General features: G+C 38.6%; 1 protein-coding gene across 2 annotated transcripts; it reads left to right on the top strand.

Moving 5' to 3' along the window:
• Positions 1-357: 357 nt before the first annotated feature.
• KATNA1 (katanin catalytic subunit A1) lies at positions 358-21,264 on the top strand. Of its 2 annotated transcripts, none has more exons than XM_080665313.1 (11): positions 358-542; positions 9,215-9,389; positions 11,034-11,191; positions 11,379-11,559; positions 13,993-14,114; positions 15,336-15,441; positions 16,781-16,939; positions 18,914-19,040; positions 19,543-19,677; positions 19,986-20,112; positions 20,893-21,264. In XM_080665313.1, exons 2-11 carry the CDS (start codon positions 9,228-9,230, stop codon positions 21,089-21,091), a joined length of 1,476 nt encoding a protein of 491 aa, XP_080521439.1. In that variant the 5' UTR covers positions 358-542; positions 9,215-9,227; the 3' UTR covers positions 21,092-21,264. The 2 variants fall into 2 exon arrangements, with proteins under 2 accessions (XP_080521439.1, XP_080521438.1); XM_080665312.1 differs by having other exon boundaries at positions 378-662.
• The last annotated feature ends 785 nt before the right edge of the window (positions 21,265-22,049 follow it).

Below are 22,049 nucleotides of genomic sequence, written 5' to 3' on the forward strand. Positions count from 1 at the left end.
ACCAAGCAGCGTGTCTGAATATTTGTTTACCTACTCCCTATTTTATCCATGTTATGTCGTGACAAGCGCCCCAGCCAAATTCTGAGTATTTGGTTCTAAAACAGAATTTGTCACAAACGAATTGTATGACCTTAGACACTCACCCGCAAAAAAAGACACTTTGACTTCTTACTTTCTGAGGAATATGATGAAAATCAAATGGGAGGAAAAATGAGCAAATACTTCAGAAAAAGTACGCGACGTGGTACTTGCTTAAGCCATTACCATCCCACCTGTCATCCCAACCCCGCCGGGAGGAGGCGACGAGGACTGCGCAGGCGCGTCCCGCCCCCGCCCCCGCCTCCGTCGGCCACGCCCATTCCGCGCCCGGCGCGCGCACGCCGCCCGGCGTCCTCGCTCCCGGGGCGTCGCCCCGCGTGCGCTGAAGTCGCCGAGGCCACCCCTGGCACCGGAAGTGACCCTGGCGAGTTTGCCTTCAAATTCTTGGTTAGCTGAAGCTTCGCAGGGGGCTGTCGACGGTTGGACCCGGCGCTGCTGGGACGGTGAGCACCGATCAGAGTGGTTGGGGCTGGGCAGGGCCCTCCTTCCTCGCCCGGAGCCCCGCTCCACCCTGTCCCTCCACCTGTCGGTGGGCGGTTTCCCAGGAGCCTCGGCCTCCACAGGTGAGTGTTCGCTCGCCTGGTGCTGTGGGGACCCCCGACCCCTGGGGCAGAGTCGGTGAGGGACTTCGGGGCTTGGGTGCGAGACCGCTGCGCATCCTGCTGTGAGCCAGCCCTTGTCTGCACGGAGGTCTTAGGTCCTTGCTGTTGTCGTTGACACCTGTGGCTTAGGTGACGGTCCCCTCACCTGAGCACTTCTGTCCAGCAGGGACTCGGGGCGCTCCTGAGGATCCCATCTCTAGACCTGTGCCATTAGAGAGTCTCTGGCCAGGAGAACATGTTTTTATTCTCTTGTTGACGGATCCTCTCCCGAATCCGTCCACGCTCCCGTCCCCGAAATCCTCACCCTAGAAAAACTGCGAATAGGTTGGTGTGACATCGTTGAGATGGTTATTTCTTACTTAGTTTATCCCGGAGCCGGGGAAGATCATAGCCCTTTTTGTTTAGAGTTGGTATCTTTTAAAAATGTTATCCCTCGAAACATTTGGTTCATATAGTATCGTACATGACGACGTCGAAGTTAGAGATAAACGTGGATCGGTAAGTGCCTTACTCTCAAGCCCTTATTTGATCTACAGTAATTTTCCCTTTGAACTGCGAAGTGCCAATTTTATGTCAGTTACTAAATTCCAGCAGCACAGTATTACATCCTTCTCTCTTGAAAGACTTATTTATGTCTTCCTCTTTGAAATCAGACCTTTCATCGCTGCTGAAAACATTCCTAAGCGTTTTGGAATGTGCCATAGATCGCTGCCACATAGTAACAATGCTAGAACACTAAGGTGTCAAGAAAGATTCTCGCAGTGTTCATGCAGTGTTCATGCATGCCTACGGGTGTCAATGCAGCCCTGCTTTCTTTGTAATCAGAGAGTTCTCACACAGAAATAGCAGCAACATTCTTTTTCTTGTATTAATACTAGTAACTCTTGGCCCGTTTTATGGCTTTAAACAAAAGGCAGTGCCCATCAACTTTCCAACAATCCTAGGCTATGAAAAGCTTCATCAAGTTCCTTTATGGCATTGGTTATTCAAGAAGCGCTTGCCTTTTGTAGATTCAGTACTAGACATACTGTGTAGTCTGCATCTCATTTTGAACCTGGTATCACAATTCTGACAAGTACCCGGGATTAGAGAATCTTGTAGAATTTACTATATTAACTGTTGAATTTCTGTGTACAACCATGTTTGCTTCTTCCTTTTTTTTTTTTTTCTTAGCTACTTAACTGGTTAAAACGATAGTGTATCATTTTAATTCTCAGACCCAGTTAGGGCGCATGCAGGGCAGGCAACCACTGGATGTGTCTCTCTCATATAGATGTTCCTCCTTCCTTCCCTCTCTTCCTCCCTTCTACTCTCTTTGGAAAAAAAAAATCAATGGAAAAAATCCTCAGGTGAGGATTAACAGACAAACAAACAAATATAGTGTATCAGATCAAAATGGTCAGTGTTGATAATATGCTAAATAGATTATGCTGGTATTGTTTATTGATATGGCTTTTAAATTACATTTTAAAATTATGTTTACTGATTTATTTTTGCATTGTTCAAGGTAAATGTAAAGAGAGTTTACTAAATACGTATCTAATATAGGTATTTTTTTCTGAGCAGGTTGTTTTTCAGTGCTTTTTTTAAAAAAAATATTTTATTGATTTTTTACAGAGAGGAAGGGGGATAGAGAGTTAGAAACATCAATGAGAGAGAAACATTGATCAGCTGCCTCCTGCACACCTCCTACTGGGGATGTGCCCGCAACCAAGGTACATGCCCTTGACTGGAATCGAACCTGGGACCTTTCAGTCCGCAGGCCGACGCTCTATCTACTGAGCCAAATCGGTTAGGGCTTCAGTGCTTTTTTTATATACCAAAAACTTTCTTGTGCTTCTTGGGTATTTATCATATGATGATTATAAGAGTAAGAAAAATGTATGTCATGCTATAATTGGTCATGGGTTGCTCATTTATTGCTTATTCATAATCATCAGTGACTGAGTGTCAATTAGCAATTAGGTTGCTTTCATATTCTAGGCATGAACATACTGAAAATTGCTTAATATTGTATTGTCACATTTAAAGTTAACATACATTTGGTTCACTGAAATGCCTTAGGAAAATACATGATTGAACTTTATCTGTTTTTATTTTAGGCAGATATTTTTAAAATTGATACTGATTTTTAAAATCTGTGCTAAGCAAAGAAAAAACACCTAGAGTAAATAAAATGATACCTCTTTCACTAAACTACAAGGATGTAAGGGTCTCATTTCGTCTTATTTTTGTCTTCAGTTAAATTCCTTGCAATTCAGTAGGTGCTCTGTAAATATTTCTTGAATGACCTATGCACATTATGGTAAAAACTACAGTATAAGTGGAGCCCTGTCTAAGATTCCTTTAAAGATTAAGTGAATAAGGTATCCTTTTTATTGATCTTTTACATTTTTTTTTTTTTTTTTTTAGTCTCTGTGTCATTTATTTCTGCTCTGATCTTTATTATTAAGGTATCCTTTTTAGATGTGAAATAGGGAAGGCCCTGAGTTTGTTGTTTTGGAAGAGAAGAGAAATCTTAGAATTTAAATATTTGGGTCTATTGCCTGTTTTTCATTGTCTTTGATCACTTCTTTTCCCTAATCCTAGAGGAGAAAAAGACACTTTAAGTCTCTTTGTGGAGACACTATACCACATCAGAATTAAGTTTGCTAGAAATTTTGCAGTGAGTGTTTAATTTTTAAAAATTTGACTCTATTACTTGAATTAAAATTTTATGGTGCATCGTACTTAGTTAAAAAAAATGAGTTTAGCTGAATCATAAATACTCAAGTCATGTAAGAAAAAGGGTGGTTCTGATAGAATTATATAAAGGAAAAGTTTGTTGTGAGATAAACCAGGCATCACCACTTAAGGTTATTTTTCTCTTTAATGACCTCTGTAAATCAAGAGTCTCAATTTTTGGACAATCTCATTTTTTTAAAAAATGTTCTTTTTATTGATTTTAGAGAGGAAGGGAGAGAGAGAGAGATAGAAACATCAGTGAGGAGAGAGAATCATTGATCGGCTGCCTCCTGCACGCCCCCCACTGGGGATCGAGCCTGCAATCCAGGCATGTGCCCTTGACTGGATTGAACCTGGGACCTTTCAGTCCGCAGGCTGACACTCTATCTGCTGAGCCAAACCAGCTAGGGCTGGGCAGTCTCATTTTTATAAGTGTTTTATTAATTGAACCAGTAGGTAGTGTTTACAGTTCATGGTGATTAAATTTTGGTCTATAGGCTTTTCTTGAAATATATTAATTCATTTATTACCAGATATTGTGCTCGTTAGACCCAATTTCTGTCCTCCTGAGTGTAATTTTAGTAATGATAAGGATATATTCTTGAAAGTTGGAGAATCTTAAATTTACAGTGCTGATATTTATTTGAGAAGAATAACGTCTTTGGATTAGAGACTACTAAAAGAACAGGGAGAATTATTTTTGTCTAACATTTAGTCAACTAAGGATATTTAGATACTGTTTTCAGTAAACATGTTGTTTCTTTGATAACCAAGAATTTTTCAGGTCATTTGTTAATGTGGCCTTGGATTGACTTTTCATTTTTGTTTGGGAGAAAGAGTCAATTCATTGGCTCCTAAGGAATTTTATCTGACTAGAAGGAAATATTCACAACACTGAGAACCTTCAGAGAAGGCCTGGAGTGCGTTTGTGTGTTTTAGGCCATTGACTCATGGCCCTAAAAAAAAAAAAAAAAATGAGGACCACTCATATATAAGTAACAACTTAATTTAGATTTTTATTATTTTAAATGGGGAAAGGGAAGAAAGATCAGGAGAAAGTCTATGAAGGGAAAGAGGGAGGGAGCAGAGAAAAGGCATGAGAAGCCTGATAGACAAGCTCATCCAGATCTGTGCAGCTGGCCTCAGCTGGCCTCTATCTGTTGCCTAGACCAGGTGTCACTGTAGGGCATGTAGTTTCAGGGCAGAGGCAGTCACAGCTCTGACAGGGCTGATTTGAGGGTCAAGGAATGCCAGTGCTGAGGGTAAAGAGCTGGACAAAGGTAGGAAGTTTTAATAGTTAAGACAAAAACTTGGCACTATTCAGTCATTTAAAGATTAATTATCTGCTGTGTGCCAAGCAGAGGTAACAGAAAGCCGTGATCATTGGTCATGGAGCTTTTATTAAGATAGAATATTACCTAAATGACTCCAGAGAGTTGTTATTTAGGTCATGGGGTTTTTTTCTTTTTCTTTTGGATCTCAGATGCCCAATCTTGAGTTACTTATAGACCTCATTTCATAGCTGTACAGCAAATTACCCTAAACCTAGTGATTTAAAACAAACATTTATTACTCATGGTTTCCTTGGTCAGGCTCTGGGCCTGCTTAGCTGGGTACTTCTGATATAGAGTCTTTCACGAGCTGTAATCAAGGTATCTGGGCTGTAGTCATCTCAAAGCTCAATGGGGAGGATCCGTTTCCAGGCTCCCGGCGCGTAGTACTTGGCAGGATTCAGTTCCTCTGGGCTACTGGAGTGAGGCCCTCAATGCCTCACTGGCTGATGGCCTGGGCCCTCCTTCAGTTCTTTGCCATGTAGAGCCTCTGCACGGGGCAGCTCTCAGCAAGGTAACTGGTTTCCCTTAGAGTGGTCCAGCAAGAGAGCAAGAGACAGCAAGAGAGCAAAATGGAAGTCACAGTCTAATCTCAGAAATGACATTCTGTTATTTTTGCATGTTCTGTTTTTTATAAGCTCACATTCAAGGGGAGGTGATTACACATGGGTATGGATACTGGGAGGCAGAGGTCCTTGCGAACCATTTCAGAGGCTTTCTGTGATGATCAATGGATAGAAGGCTCTTCTCTTGTTGTATTTATTTATTTTTTCTTTCCTACTCTTCATCTTCTTTCTCCACTCACATTTCCCTATCTTATCCTTCACAGACACTATATACTTAATATATACTTAATATATATATATTCTCAGATGTGTATGTAGCCTTTAAAAAAGTGTTTTATATAGCACATATAAGTAAATAATAGTGTTTTTAAAAATCCTCACCCATGGATTTTTTATTTTAGAGAGAGAGGAAGGGGGAGAGAGAAAGAGAAACATCCATGTGAAAAAAGAAATATCGCTGGGCTGCCTCCCATACACACTCTGACTGGGGATTAAACTCTCAACCCAGGTATGTACCCTGACTGGGAATTGAACCCGCAACCCTTTGGTTTTCGGGACACTTCTTCAACCAACTGAGCCACCTAGCCAGGGCAGATGTAGCTTATTTTTAATTTATAAAATGTATTAGAATTTACATCTTGTTCTATGTCTGAGATTTTTTTCTGTCCAACCTTGTATTTTGATGAATTATCCATGATGCTATTTGTAAAATTTACTTCCATCTGCTATGTGGTATTCCATTGCATGTATCCACCACTTTTTTTTTAATCCATTTCCCTAGGTAGATTGCCTCCAACTCCTTGATTTCCCAAACAATTAATGTCATTAACATCCCCAAACAAGTCCCTTACTGGATCTGTGTGAGACTTTCTCTCTGTGATATTTACAGAAGAGTGGGATTGCAGGGCAATCGGATGTATGCATACATAATTCTCCTTAGTACTGCCAGATTGCTCTCCAAAATGACTGTATCAGTTTATACCCACAAATTATATGTGCAGGGATTCCCCCCCCCCCCAAATCCTTGGAAATACTGAATATTATTGGATTTATTGTTATTTTTTTAAATCTGGTAAATGTAAAAGGGGTGTCTTCTTGTTCTTATTTGCATTCATCTGTTACTAGTATCTGTACTTCTTAGCCAGCTTGAGTTTTCCCTTCTGTGAATTGTCCTTAATGCTCTCTACCCATTCTTGTGTGAAGTCCCTTTGTCCATTAGTGTGAGGAATTGTAAGGATGGATTTTCTGATCTTAAGTTATTCTTGAATTCCTGGGATAAATCTTCCTGATCATGGAGAAGGGGAAGAGGAGGAAGAAAAAGAGAGGGAGGGAAGGGAGGAGGGAGGGGAAAAGAGTTAGTTGACACTGTTAGCTAACATTTTATTTAGAACTAGAGGCCAGGTGCACAAAATTCATGCATAGGTAGGGTCCCTAGACTTGGCCGGTGATCAGGGCCAGTTGGGGCCTTCTGGCTGCCAGCCAGGGCCTTCCTTCCCTGGCTGCCAGCCAGGGCCTTCCTTCCCTGGCTGCCGGCCAGGGCCTTCCTTCCCTGGCTGCTGGCCCGGGCCTTCCTTCGTTTCGTGCCATCCCCTGGTGGTCATAGTGAGCGATTGAACTCCTGAGGGGACACTTTGCATATTAGCCTTTTATATATACTAGAGGCCTGTTGCATGAAGAGATTCGTGCAATAGGCCTTCCTTCCCTTGGCTTCCAGCACCGGTTTTCCTCCGGCAACCCAGGCCTTCACTCTGGCCAGAGTCTGCCTTCTTTGTCTTTGCTGCAGACTCAGGCCGGAGTCTGCCATCTTCGTCTTCGCTGCAGACTCCGACTGGAGTCTGCCATCTTCGTCTTCGCTGTAGACTCCATCCGGAGTCTGCCATCGTCGTCTTCGCTGCAGACTCCAGCCGGAGTCTGCCATCGTCGTCTTTGCTGCTTCGCTGCAGACTCCAGCCAGAGTCTGCCACCTTTGTCTTCACTGCAGACTCCAGAGTCTGCAGTTTTATCTTTGCTGCGGCACTCCGCTCCTGTAGATCCCTTCGCCCCGCGCCCTCCCTCTCATAGCAGGCGTCCTGCCCCACCTGGCCACTCTGCACCTGGAGCAGCTGGGAGGCTGCCATTTTTGGCCTTCTAATTTGCATACTCACTGATTGGCAGTGGGCGTAGCAGAGGTACGGTCAGTTTACATGTTTGTCTATTGTTAGGTAAGATAAATATAGATTCCCACTTCTTCATACATAATTGAAATGGTCTTTGTATTCTTACTCAGTTTTGAAATTGAGGTGATCCCAGCCTCAGAAAAAAGAGTTGGTCAGTTTTTCTCTTTTTTTTATGGATCAACTTTTATGTGATTGGAATTATCTTTTCTATTTAGAAGGTAGGTAAAAGCCCGCCCATAAAAAAAAAAAAAAAATCCCTCTGGGCCTGGAGCTTTTTAAAGGGGGAGGTCTTTTAATAAAATTTCCTTTTCTATGCACTTAGAGAACAAGAAAAGGGTGCTGGACTTGCACTTGCAAGGGTGAGCAAGGATTGGCCAGGACAGTGCAAGTCAGAAAGGGCTCAGCTAGAAAACTCTCACCTGGCCCTGTTTACCTGTGGGCTGCCTTGGACCTCCCACACACCAAGACCCCATCACCATCTGTCAGATCAGTTGTTTTTCAGAATTTTATGTTTAATTCTGGGACCCATCATCCTTCTGTGAAGTAATTGTTAATCTTCTAGGATTGGTTTTCAGGAAGGGGGCCACTAGTTATCTTGGCATCTGTCTTGCCTTATATTTCGGAATTGAACCTAATAGCTGAGATTAAAGATATTTGAGTTTGAAGTTCCTAATACATATCCTAATACATAATACGTGACAGGTATTAATCAAGTCTAACTGGGTAAAGGAACAACAATTGTTTAAAGAATGAGAAATATCAAAGACTGGCAGAAAATAGAAGCCTGAGGTGGTTGCCGTAATTTTGACATCCCTACTTCTCCCTGGGGTTATTGTGATCCCATCTCACTCTAATCTCTGTTCTAAGGAGCATAGAACCCACTCCCTTCTTCTCTAGTATGGCATTGCTGATTTTTAGCTCTTCTACCCACCAACATTTCCCATTAATCTTGCTTAAAAAATTTTTTTTTCTTTTTATTGATTTCAGAGAAGAAGGGAGAGAGAGAGAAAGAGAGAAACATCATTGATGAGAGAGAATCATTGAGTGGCTGCCTCCTGCACTCCCCACACTAGGGATCGAGCCGGCAATCTGGGCATGTGCCCAGACCAGGAATTGAACTGTGACCTCCTGGTTCATGGGTCAATGCTCAACCACTGATTTGACCAAGTTGACAGAATTAGAATTGGAACCAACATTTTTCTAACTTCAAAACACACGTTTTCTGCTGTTCTACATTGCCTTCCAAAAACTATCTAACATTCTACATTTATTCTACAGATATTCAATAATACTTATTTGCCGTACACCGAGGATACAGCCTCACACCTTCCAGATGCTAATCCTACTCCCAAAAACGGTCTAGTAGAGATTAGACATATCAGTAACTATAATTCAAAGTAGACAAGTGCCTTGAGATGAATGTCCCAAAAAAGTGCCAGGAGACTTTAGAAGGGGGAGGGTTTATGTTGAACGGAGAATTTCAGAGGTAGACATACAGGGACAACTGCCATCTCACCTGGGCTTTGACACATAGGTAGGGTTTGGCTTTGGGAACTAAGGAATTTCTTTGAAGGATTGAAAATAGCATGAGCAGATGTATAGAGATGGAAAGTGCAGTGAGCTTGTGAGCTTCTGGAGGGAGCCCTAGAAAGTATACTTTAAAAAAATTCTTTGTAATACTTACTTTTAAGAGACATATAATATCAAATGTTTCTTTTTCTTTATTTTTTTTTTAGCTTACATGTGAGCATGAGTCTTCTTATGATTAGTGAGAATGTAAAATTGGCTCGTGAATATGCATTGCTGGGAAACTATGACTCTGCGATGGTCTATTATCAGGGAGTTCTTGACCAAATGAACAAGTATCTATACTCAGTCAAAGATACGTACCTCCAGCAGAAATGGCAACAGGTGAGAATCACGACTTATGTATCTTTTAAATGGTTTAAGAACTCAGGAGATTTCATTTATCAGTGCTTTTTGCAGTTACACATTGAGAGTATATCATTTGTTACATGGATTTGTATATAATGTTACTTGAAACCTTATTATATTAGTAATAGTATATATTCACCATCATCAGTATTATAAGCTCTATTTAATTATTTTAATTGTTGGAATCTAATATTTTTTTAAGTAATAGTTTTCAGTTTTTTTCCTAGATCATGTTTTTATCTGGTAAAATTAGAGTTGACTTTATTAAGCCATTTTCAAAACTGCAGATGACACCTGAATCTCATGGATACCATATTTTCTATAGAACAGGATAAAACAGACCATATTTGAATTCCATTTGAGGAACATTAGTCACTGAAGACCAATAGAAATTCACAGGTGGAAACTGTAGAACTTATAGGTACAGTTGAAGGTGGCATTTATAATAAGGTTCAACTATGTCACAGAGGAAAGAAATGTTACAGAAATTAATAGTATTTTTGAGCTGGTCTTCTAGGTAGAATAGTATTCCTTGGACTCTACTGAACTGCTTTTTTTTTTATAGTATTCCATATTTGTCCTTAATTTCTTTAAAAGAGAAAATATCCTACTTTTAAAAATGTAACCTCTTTTCCTAAATCTGCCTCTGCATATCTCTGACGTTACTGGAAGGGCAAAGTATTTCATAAGGAGTTTTGCTTGTCACTGAAAGACTTGTAAGAACTTTTGTTCTTAGGCCAGATACTTTTACTTTAAAAGTCTAAGCTTTTTTGTAAAGATACTTAAGTCATTTAGTTTTAAGACAAAACATTACCAACTTCATTTCAGCGTTTTACATATATATATATATATATATGTATATATATACATATATATATATATATATATATATATATATATATGTATGTATGTATAGGTTTTAAATTGAGTCAAGATTGCTTTTAAAAAACATCTTGGTTATATGTGAATCAAGCCATTTATCTTCTGAAGCCAAATTGCAATCCACTAGTGAGTTATGAAATTAGTGGGTTCTAATCAGCATTTAAAAATTGTCAAATAGCATCAAAAACCCATCAAAGTACAGCTTACAAAAATATTATTTTACCAAACTTTAAAGTTACATCTAACTTTTTAATTTGTTATGCAATTTGAATAAAAGCCGTAAGTCAGTAACATGGCTTAATTAGCCAGAATATTTAATTCATTTCATCAGAATTAATTCTGCAATTGAAAACAAAGAATTAATGAACCATTATTAAAATCTTAACAGAATATCTTGGTGTGATTTATTGAATATTTGATGTCAAAATGGAGGTTTCTTTTTTAAAAATTGATATTTAGAGAGAGGAAGGGAGGGAGAGAGAGAGAAAGAGAGAAACATCGATCGACCACCTCTGCATGTGTCCTGACTGGATATCAAACCTGCAACCTGGGTATGTGCCCTGACCGGCAATCAAACCCACCACTTTCTGGTGTACTGAATCATCTCCAACCAACCGAGCCACACCGACCAGGGCAAAAGTGGAGGTTTCTGACATCTCTAATAAAAGGCACTAGTTTAATCTTGACAGTGATTTATTAGTTATAAAAATATAAATAGATGTATTATCCTTTCATCAGGTGTGGCAGGAAATAAATGTGGAAGCTAAGCATGTTAAGGATATCATGAAAACACTAGAGAGCTTTAAATTAGACAGCTCTCCATTGAAAGCTGCACAGCATGAGCTTCCAGCTTCTGAGGGAGAAGTCTGGTCCTTGCCTGTACCTGTTGAACGAAGGTAAGTAGAGATCTTTTAAGAAAGGCATGCCTTTTGCGGGGGGGTCGGGGGGAATTCACTCCTATCTTGTATGCAGTTATTCCTTGGCTTCTTCAGTTCATGGACTCTTATACACTATTTGTGTTCATCTCTATTTGGACCAACTCCAGGGGTTGATGATGATTTTCATGATCTTGTGTTTGATTAGACCCTCACCAGGTCCTAGAAAACGCCAGTCTTCTCAAAACAGTGACCCTAAAGCACACAGTAACCGTCCAAGTACAACTGTCAGAGTTCACCGTCCATCTGCACACAATCTTCAAAATGACAGAGGGAAAGCTGTGCGTTGCCGGGAAAAGAAAGAACAGAATAAAGGAAGAGAGGAAAAGGTAAATGTTACTGATTTTCATAAATGAAAAAGTTATTTTTTAACTTTAAAAATGATGACTGTACAGATTTTAATAATTTTCAGTCATTAAAACTGCCAGACTATGGCAGCTCTTTCCTTGAACCTGATAATTCACTAGAGAGCTCACAGAACTTAGGAAAACAGTTCACTTACTAGATTGCTGGTTTATTAAAAGGATGCTGCTCAGGAGCAGCTGGATGGAAGAGATGCATGGGGCGAGGAATGAGGGAAGGGACACAGAGCTTCCAGGCACTCTCCAGATTAATTAACTCTTTTAATTGAGACAGTGGATTTGGATTTTGTGTCTATAATTTTGTCAGCTTTTAAAATAATTGTTTTTAAACCCAGGGACTTATATCCTGGTTAATTGGCCATCTTCAACTTCATTTTGAGCATCCAAAAGGAGTCTACATTTTTTAAAATCTCTCTGCTGCTTTCTTTTACCTCCTGGTAGCTGTTAGTATGTTAATTTAGAGCAAGTTATTGCATAGGTGTATACTTAGAGAGAATTGTACTAGTTCAGCTAAATCCATTTAAAAATGTCAAAATTTGAAATGCCATAACTTCTCTTTCCTGACCTATTATAAAATTGTTTCTCCTTAGCTTAAATTTGTTTTGCTTTGGCTACAAACATTCCCTCAGCACTGTGTTCTGTGGGAGAAAAGAAAGTGAGAACTAGAAAGTGTCTTCCATATGTATCTTCCTGGGCTTACCGTGTACTTTTCCAATAGTCAGGGACAGTGTCTTCTTTCTACCCCCACAGCTGCTAGCACAGAACAGATTCTTGGTAGATAATCTCTGAGTGAATAACAACTTCATAAATACTTAGAAGAAAAAATAACCTCCTCTTTTAAATGTTAAACAATGCTTTCCTTATACCTTTTATGTTAGTATTGGATACTGAATAGTCTGTAAATTGTGCAACAGACTTATTTAATCATCTAGTGTAAGACTATGAATATCATAAATATGGATTAAGTCTAGACATTAATGTTGACTGTAGAGAGCATCACTGACAAATCATCATGTTATGGGCAATGAAATGTTATGGAGATGGGATAATAATCCTAATACAAGATCGAGTAAATGATTATTTACACTAATGCAGAGCTTCATAAATTTTTGGTTCATAAAATTCATGAGTGTCTCAATAATTTTTTTCACAGCACTCCTAGGACAAAAAGAATACCTACTATTTATGAGGGGGTTAGGTTCAAAGAACTTTGTTTATGTCCTATCAACACCTATTGGACACTGTCGAGTTCTCAGACCCTGGAGGCAGAGTAGACATTGCTATTCCTCTTCCACATCGATTTTTTCCCATTATATCTCTTATCACAGCTATAGTCAAAAACCTAGCTTTCTAAAATATGGCATTTCTGAAAGGAATGTAGTGGTCTTCATGTAGAAAACTGAACTACTTTGAGTTGATAGTTCATCCAGTGTTCAACAGTTGTTGCCATGCTTCCCTCAAAAATTTAAAATATCAAGTGGGGGCATCTGTAATACAGTCAACAACTTAAACATTTTTGTTTTCATTATCTTTCAAGTGCCCTATGAGTTTGCCATCGTACCCTGGAATACTTTAGTATATGTTTTGGATCTATGGCCCTAAAGACTGACATCACAGGATGGGAGCGGATCTCACCTAAGGACTGAGATGTCTCTTTTGGAGGGTGGGTGGGAGTCACCGGTGACTGACACTGTACTTTCCATCCAGAAGACAAAACAAGCTGGGCACTTAACGTGTTAAGGAACATTAACGAGGACTGGTTAAAGACTGAGCCATAGTCTTAGTTGAATAATCCATCTGTCTTTAACCTTATCTCCTCTGAAGCTTTGAGACGAATATCACACATATCTGATGTTCACTAGTGACCACAGTTAATCTCACTATTAATATTTTATTTTCATCAGTTCATGTGCATAATCTTTTTGTTTTTAACACCATTGTCATACTTTTTGTATAAAAATTAAATATTGAGGATGAAACTCTGATGTAGAAGGATGACTTCTAGTCTTTGATTCTGCCCTTATTACTTGTACTATTACATTAGCTTTTTTAAAAATATCACTTGAGCCCTGGCTGGTTTGGCTCAGTGGATAGAGCGTCTGCCTGCGGACTCAAGGGTCCCGGGTTCAATTCCGGTCAAGGGCATGTACCTTGGTTGCGGGCACATCCCCAGTAGGGGATGTGCAGGAGGCAGCTGATTGGTGTTTCTCTCTCATCGATGTTTCTAACTCTCTCTCCCTCTCCCTTCCTCTCTGTAAAAAGTCAATAAAATATATTAAAAAAAATAAAAATAAATAAAAATAAAAATATCACTTGACTCCAATCTTTTTTTCTGACTCACAGAAACAAAATACAATTTTTGAGTCAATCAAAAGCTCTTGTTTTTTTGTCCCGATGTAGAACAAATCACCTGCCGCAGTTACAGAACCAGAGACCAATAAATTTGATAGTACTGGATATGATAAGGACTTAGTAGAAGCTTTGGAAAGAGATATAATTTCTCAGAATCCCAATGTTCGATGGTAAGTTATAATAATTGGGTGTGCTGTTGATGCTTTTTGGGATAGAAAATGGAGCAGATGTGGGCATGCACTGAAGATCAGTTTTTGGGAATAGAACCAGAGTCCATGCAATGAGAGTGTTACATATAATGCAAAACTCCAGTTCAGGCTGTCCCAAGTTTTTATCTGAGACTTTTTTTTTTTTTTTTAATATATTTTATTGATTTTTTACAGAGAGGAAGAGAGAGGGATAGAGAGTCAGAAACATCGATGAGAGAGAGACATCCATCAGTTGCCTCCTGCACGCCCCCTACTGGGGATGTGCCCGCAACCCAGGTACATGCCCTTGACCGGAATCGAACCTGGGACCCTTCAGTCCACAGGCCGACGCTCTATCCACTGAGCCAAACCGGTCAGGGCTATCTGAGACTTTTTAATAAAAAATAATAAAATAATAATTTTTATTAAATAAAAAATCTTAATTACAAAATGGGAATAAGATCACAGAAATTTCATTCAAAATATGTGTGACCCGGCTGGTGTGGCTCAATGGTTGAGCCTCAACCCATGAACCAGGAGGTCACTGTTCAATTCCTGGTCGGGGCACATGCCTGGGTTGTGGGCTGGATCCCCAGTAGCGGGTGTTGCAGGAGGCAGCCAATCGATGATTCGCATCATTGATGTTTCTATCTCTCCCTCTCCCTTCCTGTCTAAAATCAATAAAAATATATTACAAAAAATACTATGTGTGTAGTAGAGGTGGTGGTAATGTTGTGGTTGCAACTTCATAGCAATTTCTATGATACCCTTTATCCTTGGTAACTACCTCTTAATAGGGTTGGGGGCAAAGCAGCAGTATTGCAACCTTTCTCTGCTTTATGACCTTTTTATTTTTTATGGTTTTTTTCTAATGGGCTCATTGTTTTTAAATCATGAAGTTTATGGAATGAGCATCAGTAAGAGCAAGAATTTAAAATGAGATGACATAATAACACTTGAGTGGGCCTGTCGACCTGTGTTCTCATTCGCCATGCTGAGAATCATCACTGACAAAAACTGAAAGTAGATTGTGCTCTTTATATGGTGGGCATGGCCTCACTACAGTGTCTTAGTTCACTAGAGCCAAAGGAGAGCATTCTGTCAGCAATGTCAAATCCCGAGCTTCCAGGGGTTCTCAAGAACGACTCCATAGAGTTAAATATATACTCTAAAAGGTGGTTTATAAAATATCTTCTGTTTCAGGGATGATATTGCTGATTTGGTAGAAGCTAAAAAGTTGCTTAAGGAAGCCGTGGTATTACCAATGTGGATGCCAGAATTCTTTAAGGGCATCAGGAGACCGTGGAAAGTAAGTTTATTATGGCATGGTCAAAGTGAATGGCCAGTACATTGCTATAGAAAGTCAATATTTATCTGTTTTAGGTGAGATGAGGAGAGAAAGTAGTAGAGTAGTAAAGAAAATTTAAATTAAAAACAGTATGTTGTGTTATTCAGAATTTTGTTTAGACCAGTGGTCGGCAAACCGCGGCTCACGAGTCACATGCGGCTCTTTGGCCCCTTGAGTGTGGCTCTTCCACAAAATACCACAGCCTGGGCGAGTATTTTGAAGAAGTGGCGTTAGAAGAAGTTTAAGTTTAAAAAATTTGGCTCTCAAAAGAAATTTCAATCGTTGTACTGTTGATATTTGGCTCTGTTGACTAATGAGTTTGCCAACCACTGGTTTAGACCAAAAGCTATTTCTAGGTTCTCAGAATAATAAGTACAATATGATCTTAGAAAGTTGGACACATGGCAGATTTAGAATGAGCTTGTATTTGCAAATGTAAACAAGTTGCCTAATGTAAAAACACTATTTTATGTGTCATGTTGCAAACTTGTATCCTATTCTTAAGAAATTAAGACATATTTGAATCTATTGAGGATATTTTTCTTAAGAAATGAGACATATCTATATCTAATAAGCACTTTTTAAGGTCATGGGTCGATCTGAAAAGAGACTGTCAAAAAACTCTTAGATTTGGAAAATATGCTAATAGCTAAGCACTAATTTTAAGTCTTTATTATTTATTTACTTACTTATTTTTATTGATTTCAGAGAGGAAGGGAGAGGGAGAAAGAGATAGAAACATCAATGATGAGAGAGAATCATTGATTGGCTGCTTCCCACAAACACCACACTGGAGATCCAGCCTGCAACCCTAGGCATGTGCCCTGACGGGTAATCGCCGGTGACCTCCGGGTTCATAGGTTGACGCTCAACCACTGAGCCAGGCCGGCTGGGCAATTTTAAGTTTTTAAATGTGAAATGGTAGCAAGATAAAAATTATAAACATTCTTTGAGTATAAATATGTAAAAAACAACAACTAATTTATTTGAGCAAAAAAAGTAGCAGAAAATACATCCAGATACTATAACAATACCTGTGGTAGGATATATTGTAATATCAGTATTATAATATTGATTATATTTTTTCTCAGTTCTGAGTTACATATTTTAAATAATGCTATTATACTTTTGTAATAGATAAAATAAATTTGTGATAAATTATACTTGTTTACCTTTCTATTTGTCTTTTGTCTTAATATTATGTGTAAGTTGGTTGAAAAGTGATCCTTAGTAATGGAATTCTTATGAATTAGAACAATGACAGATAAATCCTTCATTTACGCTGTTACATTCCCAACAGGGAGTGTTGATGGTTGGCCCACCTGGCACGGGAAAGACCCTCCTTGCTAAAGCAGTAGCTACAGAATGCAAGACAACATTCTTCAATGTCTCTTCATCAACGCTGACTTCTAAATACAGAGGAGAGTCTGAGAAGCTTGTTCGCCTTCTGTTCGAAATGGTGAATGTTTGAGACAACTCTGATTCTTTACCTCTAAAAGGGGAGAAAGTGAGTTGTCACTGTCTCCAGTGTGTAGAATAGCTAGGAAGAATGACATTGTGCCCAGAGTATGATTCCTGTGCCCCTGAAGCTAGAATCCTTTACTGATGTGAATAACGAGTTGCTCTAATTCATTCCCTTTCCTCTGCAGGAAAAGCCACCTCTGTTAGCTTATGGGCATGCTCACATTATGGGATCTGCCTTACTAATCTGCTATAGGAATTTGAAATGGTGGTTTTAAAATCAGTAGGCTTAGTCATAACATGGTAAATGCAGTATGTTAATGCAAAAAGGTGAAAACCATAAGTAGTTGTGGAACTTAGATGACCTCCAATCTGTGAGATATACCAAATATCCCAGGTTTAATGACCCAGTCTTTGGCTTAAGGTCTTTGCTCCATACTTTGAGTTTCTTTTATGTTCTTCCACTCCCACTAATCTAGTATCAGTAGGAGAAATGTAATTTAACAGCTTCTGGATTGAATTCAGTAGACTTTGCTAAGCTTTACTGACTATTTCAGTCTTGCCGCATTTAAGAAGTGGTGCTGCTATAAGTATGAGGACACATTCTTATTTGTAGATAGTGACAAAGACTTGCATTTTTACTCTTGGTGGACAGAACCTGGGACCATGCTAATATTATACCAGATCTTCCTTCCTAGGCTCAGAATAAAACAAAACAGCAAACATCCTCATAATTTCAGGTTATTTTCTTATAAAGGCTTCTTCTGTTTTCAATTCCTGTTTTATTTTTTCTTCAATTTTGAAAATCTATTAGGCAGGATGCAAATTCTAAGAAGTTCTCAATGGCTTACTAATAGCCCATTCCACAGTAGGAATCTAATGAACCTCTGAGATCATTTTGGAAAATTAGTTTTCCCTTAGCTTCTGGGGCAGGGTGGTGGGGGAAATTATATTGCCAGTATTCCAGAATAACCAGGCCTTTAAAAATGTTACAAGGAGTGAATGACTAAACGTGGGGGTCGTTAGAGTCGGATGGCATGGGTTCAGATCCCACCACTGTCACTTTCCTAGCTGGCTAACTGTGGGCAAATTCCTTTCCTGATCTTCAGTTACTTCATTTACTAGTATAAGAAGAGGCCAATAATAGTACTGTTGATATTTGGCTCTGTTGACTAATGAGTTTGCCGACCACTGGTATAGATGAACATTGAAAACATTGTGCTATGTGAAAGAAGCCAGATACAAAAGACCACATACTGTATGATCCCATTTATTAGAAATGTCCAGAATAGGCAAATGGATAGAGACAGAAAACAGATTAGTGATTGCAAGTTGGGGTAAGGGAAATAGGGCTGTTTTTTTGGGTCGATGAAAATATTCTGGTATTTGATAGCGGTGATTGTTACACAACATTGCGAATATACTAAATTGTACAATTTAAAGTGGTTTAAATGGTAAATTTTATATGAATTTTTATCTCTAACAAAAAAACTTGGGCCATATAAATTTACTCTTCTAGTTCACTAAAGAGGATTTTAAAAAGTACTTGTCAAATAAAAAATGGCAATTAGAATTCCTTAGAGGGGATCTATGTAATTTTACTTAAGATAATGATTCTCTTTAACCAACTTTTTTCTAGAACTTTAGAACCCTTAACCAGTATCGGTAAATATTTTCCCACCAGTTAATATTTTTGTAGTACACAGGACAATCCTGTATTTATATCACTCCTAAGTAAATATGTATCGTTATAGTATTGAATGGCAAAAAAGTTTGCCGTATAATATTTGAGTAACTAAGTCTGTATTAGAAACTATATTTTAGCTGTTCCAGTTTTATCCTCTCCCCCAATATTAGGACAAGAGGGAAAGATACACAGTGTGACAGACTCCTCAGCCATTTTGTGGTTGCTAAACTATAAATTACTTTTAAATGAAATAAGAACCTGGTGTTGCATGGTTTCTTTCTTTAGGCTCGATTTTATTCTCCAGCCACCATATTTATTGATGAGATTGATTCCATCTGTAGTCGCAGAGGGACTTCTGAAGAGCACGAAGCAAGCAGGAGGGTGAAAGCCGAGCTGCTGGTTCAAATGGATGGTAGGCATGTGTATATGCGCGAGTTGACCAAGCTCTGCTCGTGGTGCTAGCCCATACAACTCCCCATGACGAGAGGGGGCTGCAGTGTGACAGCATTAAGTTGGTACACTGACAGAGGAGTCATGCCAGAAATGATGGCTCTTCACAGGCACCCTTTGGCATATATGCTGTTCTCTTATTTTTAGCCATGCAATTGAAATAAATGCAGGTAAATTTGCCTGAGAGGGGTATGTATGCTTTTGAAATAAAATAAAAAAATAGGTATGTAGTTGAGCTGGTCTTTTGATTGAATATTTTGAGTCATATTGTTTGCATACCACAGGAACTTATTTTTCTTGGACCAAAGTTTACATATATACCAGTTTATTTTAGAAGTTTTAAAGAGGCTTGACCATTATACTACCTTGTAACGTTGTGCTAAATATTTGATGATCTTTAAGTAATTGAACTTTATTTTATATATCTGAGTTATCTTTTTACTCTCCCTTCACCCTTCTTTTAGGTGTTGGAGGTGCTTCTGAAAATGATGACCCTTCCAAAATGGTTATGGTTCTGGCAGCTACTAATTTTCCCTGGGATATTGATGAGGCTTTAAGACGACGTCTTGAAAAAAGAATCTATATTCCATTACCATCAGGTATCTTCATGTGAATCTTATCAGAAAGCTCATGTTAACTCTTTTTCTTAGGAATTTTAAAATTTGGTATTAACTTTCAAGAGACAAAAGTGGGATGTTTTTCCTTATATTAACTGGCTTGGCTATATCTAGAGCCTGAAAGCCTTGGTATTAGGAAATGTAAAATTCAGTGAGTAATAGCTCTTAAGTTTTTAAGCAAATGAGCTCTAAGAGTTGGTAAACAACTTCTCATACAAAGTGGACTTGAAGAAAAATAATACACTGTTTATGTGGAAGGCTTATATTTTTAAATTTGTTTCTACCACTAGCAAAAGGCAGAGAGGAGCTGTTACGAATAAGTCTCCGTGAGCTGGAATTGGCTGATGATGTTGACCTTGCACGTATAGCAGAAAACATGGAAGGTTATTCAGGTGCGGACATTACCAACGTGTGCAGGTATGAATTATTTTGGAAGCATAGGTTTTTGTGGGTCTAAACTTATGACGTGTTTATGCCAAGATAAAGACACACTTTATAGTCTACAGTCAAAGACACAAGTTCTGGTATTTAGTTAGTGTTAGCAGGTGCTGGTAAAATACTGGTATATCTTACAGGTCAAGTCTACAGTTCATTTGAAAACTACAGGTTCAAGAAGCTAATGTTAGAACAGTGAGTGTAAAATAGAAAATCTGTAATTGTCTTGGATTAAAATGATGTTGGTGCAGTTGTTTAGTATACTGTCATGAAGGAAATAGAATTGTGAAATAAATTGACTTGGCATACCGAAGTAGAGTACAATCTCAGTTTCAGTGAAAATGTCCTAAATGTGACAGGAATAGCAGTAAAAAAGAGAAAAGACTGCCTCTAACCCAGCTTATTCATAAATTTTATTCTAGTCCAAGTATTAACTCAGATGATTTAGCAAGGTGCTTGATTTAGTTTCCTCCTCTCAGAAGTGAGCCTGTCAGGTTAGGGCTCTTGTGAGGATTAGTGATAATGTGTGTAAAAGCCATATGTTGCCATCCCTTTGCGTAAGTGGTGGCTGCTATTAAGAATAAAACTTGGTGATAGGAAAGAGGGGCTTGAATCTAAAGTTTCTCCACAAAATACGAGGGGGAAAGGAGAAACCACCTAATTGGATCAGGTAGCTTTTCCTGAACATGTAGGAAATATATTTTTCTAGTTAATAGGTTTTCATTCAATCAAAATATCACTTAAAAAAATTTTTAAACCTAGGGATGCATCCTTGATGGCAATGAGAAGGCGCATTGAAGGTTTGACCCCAGAAGAAATCCGAAATCTTTCAAGAGAAGAAATGCACATGCCCACAACCATGGAGGATTTTGAAATGGCTTTAAAAAAGGTTTCTAAGTCAGTATCTGCTGCAGACATTGAAAGATATGAGAAATGGATATTAGAATTTGGATCATGCTAATTCTCACATGTAAACTGTGAGAAACCTGCCTTAAGTATTTGAATAATTAAATGTAGTATTTCATTGCACGGAGTGCTATATTTTTTTAAACTTTCATAATGGTAAGATTTTTTTTAAAAAACCATATGATTCTGAATAAAGGCAATTTTTTAAAGCTGTAAGCAATTTATTTTACTTTAGCATTGCCTGATTTCTTTCACTTACTACAAATGTTGTGTAAGACAGACGCTGTTACTTAGTTTGGAAAACTGTCTTTATGTGCACTTCTAAGTATAGCACCTTCCACGTCCATGGCTGCTCTTTCTTCTAGGTAGTAAGACTGGCTCTAGCTCCTCGGGTGCCAGTGGAAAACTGAAAATTCCAGAACATTTTTACACAAGTAGCTAATTGAAACATGAACCAAGCCCAGTGTGCCTTCCTGCCTGTGTTATGGTACCTTCCCTCCATTTCCTGGGAGATCTTTAAAGATCTCATTTCACTATGCATTTAAAATGAAAAAACATATATCTATATACAGCCTTGCCTGACATTATTCTGCCTACATAAGAGACTGCACTATTAAGCAAGTAGATACTTCTAAGCCTATGCTGCTCACTGTATTCTAATGAAACTCATTAACTCAGGATACTAAGCATAATTAACAGTTGATGATGTAAGTAAAAGTTAAGTGAAATACAAGTTAATGGTATAAAATTTTAATATTTCTATGATTACTTATAAAAAACCCAAAAAACTTACTGTATCATCCCAAAGAAAACAGAGCCTCAAGAATCCTGAGTGCCTTGTTGTGGTCCTTCTCACTGGTAAGGAGAAAAGGCAGGATAGGGATCTACTGACTGCAAAGCCTGTACACGCCAATTGGCCACGTAGCCTTCTACATTGTTCTCACCAGAGTCTACAAGCTTATGCTGAATGGATGAAATAAGACCGTCATCATTTGGAGTCAGAATTGGTGATT

The sequence above is a fragment of the Plecotus auritus genome, assembly GCF_963455305.1.
Source record: "Plecotus auritus genome assembly, chromosome: 4".
NCBI classification, from domain to species: Eukaryota; Metazoa; Chordata; class Mammalia; order Chiroptera; family Vespertilionidae; genus Plecotus; species Plecotus auritus.